Source organism: Triticum dicoccoides, chromosome 4A, assembly GCF_002162155.2.
Source record: "Triticum dicoccoides isolate Atlit2015 ecotype Zavitan chromosome 4A, WEW_v2.0, whole genome shotgun sequence".
Lineage (NCBI taxonomy): Eukaryota > Viridiplantae > Streptophyta > Magnoliopsida > Poales > Poaceae > Triticum > Triticum dicoccoides.
This window is the reverse complement of record NC_041386.1, coordinates 59,259,543-59,265,774: the sequence shown is the minus strand read 5'-3', so window position 1 is coordinate 59,265,774 and position 6,232 is coordinate 59,259,543. Positions and strand designations below refer to the sequence as shown.

The following is a 6,232-nucleotide window of genomic DNA, read 5'->3' as shown; positions in this document are numbered from 1 at the left end:
CAACGGGGTTTGATCATATTGATTGGTCTTATTTTGTCTACATTATGTCATCATGTTTAAAGCATCACTATGTTTGTTATGAATTTAATACCTAGAGAGGCAAGCATAGAAGTGCTCTTGAAGTGGAGAAATAGTAGTAGATGTCGGTCTACTTGTCCCGGATGTAATGCCTGTGTACTAATCATGCCATGAATAACATCATAACTATGCACTTTTCTATCAATTGCCCAACAGTAATTTGTGTACCCACCGTTGCTATGTTCTTCAGGGAGATGCCTCTAGTGAAAGCTATGGTCCCCGGGTCCATTCACCTCATATTGCTAAAACCCTAAAACTTTCTATAATTTATTTAATTTTTCAATTTATATATCTACCACTAACAAAATTAATCCTTGCAATTAACAAGTACAAGGCGATTGACAACCCTTCTGTCTATGTTGGGTGCAAGTATTTGTTTGTGTGTGTGCAGGTACTGCCGACAGTTGTTTGTGTGAATCTCTTGTTGGTTAGACAAACCTTAGTTCTTAGCTGAGGGAAATACTTTATTCTACTATACTGAACCACCCTTCCTCTTCGAAAAATCCCAACGCCTATCACAAGTAGCAGTGTCGCACCATCGTCGCACCTCCGCCAACTTGAAGGAGACCGCGAACCACACTCATCGACAAGAAGGGAGATACCAAAGTACAAGACGCGTGCTATCCAAAGAAGAGACATGTCACAACTCTTCACAAAGCCCTAAGAGGAGTGTCGCCCTACGACAAGCGTTGAGAGAACGGGCGCCCACTAGGCCTAAGCTCGACTTGGTGCTCCCTGCATAGATCATCAAGACATTTGACGAGCAACTATAGAAAGCTCAGGGTGCCCAAGGAACCTATGTAGGAATGACCACCTCACCCCATGCGAGCCGAGGCGTCCCCTAAAATACCTTTGCATGGGACAAACATAGACACCATGGATAGGGTGGATAAAATGACATGAGCCAAGATCCCCTATCAACAAGGCGCTCATACGATGCATGCCATCACCGACTTATAGGTCGCCACCCTCGACATCGGCTTCGACCTCAACAAGCTCTACTTCTTACTTGACCCGCCTCAAGCTACTTTCACAAGCCTTACAGGATCACTGAGAGGTCTGGATCGTCGCTTATTGGGTTGTGAAGCTTTGGCCACCTCGACGCCATGTCGAGTCTCGGCCGCAGCTGCATCGGTGACTCGAAGGATCAACACACGTTTGGATCTGCCTTGTCGTACCATCATCGAGGCCGACAATGTCTCAAACTCACCCGCCTCCCTGGGGAGCACCTGAAGGAAAGGAGTTTTCTTCCATGCATAAATCTTGCAGGAAGCACAAGAAGATCCAACACAGAGCACGCCTTTGGAAGACATGCCCTCCAAGCACCAAGGAAGACCGTTTGCCCCCAAGAGCGGACACAAGCGGCCCCAATAGCCCTCACGGCGTGAAGAAGTCACATTGAGCACTTGTGCGCCGCAGGAAGGCGCCATGATTGCTCCCCAAGCCGCCGCAATAAAAGAAGGAAGCAAGCCCAATTTTCAATGCTACCTTCGTCGCCAGCGGTAGCCTGGGCCAACAAGCAACCCCCGCGTAAATGGAGGTCGAGGAAATGCCCTTCCTAGGCAAGCTCGAGAAACCAACTATTAAGAAGGTCGGGGGAGATTCCACCTCATTGCATCTCATGAAAGTATGCACTATCGTCACCTTCACTAAGGAGACGACCCCGTGGAAGTGTGTGATCTCCTCTCGCTCCCATGTGCACGAAGACTTTTCTATCATCGACAAGGTCAAGCTAGGTCCGGTAGGGAAGTGGGCAGCGATGCGTGTAAGCGGCTTGATTCGCCGGTGGTAGTCGTGGTTTGATGATCTAGAGACCTTGATGAATTTATTTATTTTTGTTTTAAGATGCTTTGTACCCTTGATGAACTTTTATAATAGATCTGGATCTTTTGAAAAAAAGAGAAGGGAGGGCACGGAGACCATGGCCGGGTCAGTGGGTTGATGACGGGTGGAGGAGTACAATGTTTGTTTGATTGTGGTGAGCGCAAACACGTTCGTCCTCCACCAGCAGATGGCATCCAATGATCCAACGTCCAATACAATCCCAAATTCCCAACCAATACCAGAGTACGAGCTCATATCTTAAGAGCCAACATAAACCACATCCCGTTCCATTTGGAATGACACTTGCCACCCAGCAGCACCGAGGCCAATTCCACTTGACAACAAAAAAGAATCTCTCACGTCACTAATAGCACGTCTTCCCTACTCTGCTGCCTGCCTGACTTCCTACTACTCACATCCTACAACAGAGCGACGACGCTCAAGAGCAGCGCGGTGACGACGATCCGGACGAACGACGTGACATCGCCGACTGCCCGCCGGGATCCGGAGTCCGCGGTGGAGTTCGACGACGGCGCCAGCGAGGTTCCGTTCAGCAACGCGCTGCCGTTCTTCCCACCATAGACACAAGATCCATGGCCTGCACAAGCAAAGAGATGTTCCCATGGCATGAGTCCCAAGAATGCGAAAGAACAGGCAAGGAAGAGAAGGCTGTGGAGCTTACTCGGATCGGTCGTGGTGATCACGGCGACGCCGGAGAAGTAGCACGTCCCGGAGCCCATCCCCATCCCATGGTAGTAGGCATTGAACGCGTACGTGGCGTGATCCTCCACGGTGTCCGGGTCATAGCACGGCTTCCCCTGCGTCAGCACGGAGCAGTCCACCTTCCCCGGGCCGCACGCCCAGTCGAGCGCGGCCTGCAACATCTTCTCGTCCGCGCCCTCCCGCGCCACGCAGTAGGTCTGGTTCGTCGTATCGTTGGCCAGCAGCACGCCGGAGCCAGTCAGGTGCAGCGCGTACGCCGGGATGCCGTTCATGTCGAACAGGCCCCAGTACTTCTCGGACGCGGTGCCGGGGCGAGTGTCCTCGTCGTACAGCTCGTAGATGAACGTCGGCACGGCCACCCCGGGGTGCTTTGGCGTGCCGGTGACGTTCATGACGTGCCGGATGAGGTTGCTGTTGTACGTGTCGGCGTTGTCGTTGTTGGCGTCCGGCTCGGCGGACGCGTCGCCCTTGTGCGGCCACCCGGTCTCCGTCACCATGACCGGCACGTTGGTGACGTTGAGGTACGCCATGGCGAAGTAGGCGGCGTCCACGACGGCGTCGAAGACGTTGGTGTAGTGCAGCAGCGTGTTAGCGTCCACGGCCTCCTTGTTGGGCGGCAGCGGCCGGAACAGCGCGTAGTCCAGCGGGATGACGCCGTTGGAGCGCATGTAGTCGTAGTACGGGTAGACGTTGAGCATGAGCGGGGCGCCGGTGGACTGCAGGAACTTGAGCATCGGCACGAGCACCGGGTCCAGCGAGCGGTTGAAGAAGGCCTGCGACGGCGGGAAGGAGTCGAGGATGATGGAGGACGAGTGCGGCGTGGAGATCTTGATGTACTTGTCGAGCGCCGCGGCCACGAGCGCGTTCTGGAGGTAGCGCATGGCAGGCATGATGAGCGGCGCGGCGTTGGGGAGCGTGGAGAGCACCTCGGAGCCGACCGCGATGGCCGTGATGTTCACGGACGGGTAGTGGGCCGCCACGTTGCGCGCCACCCACTTGGCCGCCGTGGCGTTGGAGTTGCCGATGGCGAGGAGCTGCTCGTTGGGGACGGAGATGATGACGCGGATGCCGGTGTTGGCGAGCGCCGACAGCATCCCCGGGTCGGCGTCGTAGAGGCGGATGTGCCGGATGTTCTGCGAGCGGAGCAGCGTGGTGATCTGCGTGGCAGCCGGCACCGATGACATGGCCGTGCCGATGTTGACGCCTATGTACGCCCCTGCACGCCAACGAAAAAAGTTCAGACAACAGAGCCATCTACGTGTACCAAAGTTCTGCAGAAACGTGGCATGCATCTTTTAGGCCATCATCAGATGCAAATACATTCTCCGTGTAGTTTAGTTTAGGTGAGAGAACAAAGTGCATCATAGAGTAGGAATCTTTGTTAAGTCATGTAGTACAGACATGCGTGATGCCGATGCTAAAGTATCATGAACAAAACAGTAATAAATTGACAGGTACAAAAAGAGAAGAGAGGAATGTTTTATAAAGCTGAAAACAAGCCACTCCTCCGGTTTTCATATTGCGAGATATGGGCATGGGACATTTGGGAGGGGGCACACGGCTAGCTGTAAAGCACAAACTGGGTATGGGCACAGTGGCTTTGGTCTTTCGTGCGGCCATCCGCGCAATCCCAGGCTCGAGTCCGTGGGTGCACTGCACCGCTCTGCTTCACTCGCGTAGACAAGGCAAGCATGTCCCTGTGTCGCGTACGCCATGGACGTGACTTCATTAACCACGCAGGGCCCGCTGGCCAGTACTGATACACTGCCATGTGGTCCCGCGGACACATCACTTTTTCCTTACAGTCAAACGGGTAGAACTGGCAGAGAGAGACGGTGCTGTGCACGCTCAGAGTAGTGACCAGTGTCTTGTCGCGATCGGCATGTGATCCTGATCCGTGACATAATTACCGAGTCATTTCCACCGGGTTAACCCTGATGATTAACACCACGGTCAGTGGTTTGACCATGAGATGCTACTGCTTGACCACGATGGACGCCCACCGACACGGCGCCCGGCTTAAGAAAACCTTGCCAGTAACCCGGTGTTGCAGCACATGCATCCTATGGGAAATTACCGGCTGGAGAACAGAACAGGAGGACAGGGAGGACCCGCAAAGGCTGACGCTAGACATGGGCCTTCGTACGAGCTCAGCGGCCATCGTCTCTTTCTGCTTAAACTTATGTGCACAAAGCCATCACAGATTCATGGAATGCCGGGGTTGGTTCTTGGTTATCTGGTAACTGCATTATTTTAGTACGTATAGGCAGATTAGCGTTGGGTGTGAGACCGTTTGATGCTACTGGTGATATTCCTTGCCCTAGCTCCAAGTAAATCTTATTCTAAGCCCACATTGACAGAATATAATGATAACAGGACCAGATGTTCTTATGGAACGTGCATAACTTGTATAAAAACTAGTCCAATGCACATGAAATGGGCAAGGAATACACGGCCTGTAAAAGCCCAGAGAACCGAGAGAAGGGAATCCCAGGGAGACCGGGTAGGACGAGCAGGACGAGTAGTCAAATACAAACCCCAAAAGATACTGCTTGATTTACACGCATCCCATACCACTCCTAGCAATTACTCAAATGTTAAGAGAAACATACTTAATCTGATGGTAAGAGAAAGCTGATGGCTGAACATTCCCAGCAGGACAAGCCAGAAACACACCGGATCATAAGACGACAAAGGATAAAAATCCAAGAGAAAGGGACGGCACTAGTTCGACTAGTCTCAATCACACTCAGGCTGGGTTCCCAGGGCTGCTGTACGAATGGTAGAAATCCAGCCTAGCTGGTAAGAAGCAAAACTGCAGCGGCACGGAGATCGCCCGAGATGGAAAAGCATGCATGGTGAAAGAAAAGAACTAACCATGTACGTACAAGAAATGCCCGACATGAGTATACAGGAATAGAAAGAAGCGAAGAAACAAACTCACCATCTTCGCCGTGAATAGCTTCGGCGGCGGCCAGCAGCAAGAGGAGGAAGAAGTGGAGCTTCGCCATGTCGTCGCCAAGAGAAAAGGCCCAGCCAGGAGCTCCAACCTACTTTAGCCCGGTCAACCTCCGGTTCCTGTGTGTCTCTTCTCCGCTCTGTTTTCTCTCTCCCGGCTCGGGAGAAGGAAAAGGAACCTAGCTAGCTACTCCTTTTCTCCAAGATCTAAACTGCCTAACTCGATGGATGATAACTTGGCGAAGAAGAGCAAACCGAAGAAGTGAAAGGCAACTTGATAGGAAGAGGAAGCTGAAGAAGTGAAAGGGGATGAGAAGGGGAGAAGAAGGGGTCGAGAGGAAGAAGAGAAGCTGGACAGGCCGGGGGAGGTGTGGCGAGTGGGCCTATTAATATGAGGACGCGGAAAAGGAGGGGCTTTTGTGCAAAAGTGAGGACGCAGCCCAATGGGAGGGGGAGCCCACCAATGGATCCGTTGCTTCGGGCGAGTACTCCTTCCCGGTGCCTCGCCCGTCACTGACAGTTGCGCCCACCACGTTCGGGCGGCCCGCATGTCAGCAAGCAAGGCATCTTTCCGGGGACAGCCTACGGTTCGGCAGCACGGATCACATGGCGCATGTCAGACATCCGACGGCTGCGATGCGATCCCGGG

The 6,232-nt window shown here is 53.0% G+C and overlaps 1 protein-coding gene across 1 annotated transcript; it reads right to left on the bottom strand.

The window, feature by feature from the left end:
• Positions 1–2,090: 2,090 nt before the first annotated feature.
• On the bottom strand, positions 2,091–5,966 carry LOC119284966 (glucan endo-1,3-beta-glucosidase 3-like). Its single transcript, XM_037564153.1, has 3 exons — positions 5,570–5,966; positions 2,585–3,841; positions 2,091–2,500 (listed from the first exon to the last, which is right to left on the bottom strand). The coding sequence occupies exons 1-3, from the start codon at positions 5,634–5,636 to the stop codon at positions 2,322–2,324; spliced, it is 1,503 nt and encodes a 500-aa protein (XP_037420050.1). The 5' UTR covers positions 5,637–5,966; the 3' UTR covers positions 2,091–2,321.
• Positions 5,967–6,232: the final 266 nt, after the last annotated feature.

What these genes read in the sequence shown, in the direction of transcription:
- LOC119284966 (XM_037564153.1), bottom strand. Translation starts at nt 5,636, where the DNA reads ATGGCGAAGCTCCACTTCTTCCTCCTCTTGCTGCTGGCCGCCGCCGAA. An exon ending in AGCTATTCACGGCGAAGATG is followed by an intron (nt 3,842 to 5,569) that starts GTGAGTTTGTTT and finishes GTTGGCGTGCAG; the next exon opens with GGGCGTACATAGGCGTCAAC. An exon ending in GATCACCACGACCGATCCGA is followed by an intron (nt 2,501 to 2,584) that starts GTAAGCTCCACA and finishes TTGCTTGTGCAG; the next exon opens with GCCATGGATCTTGTGTCTAT.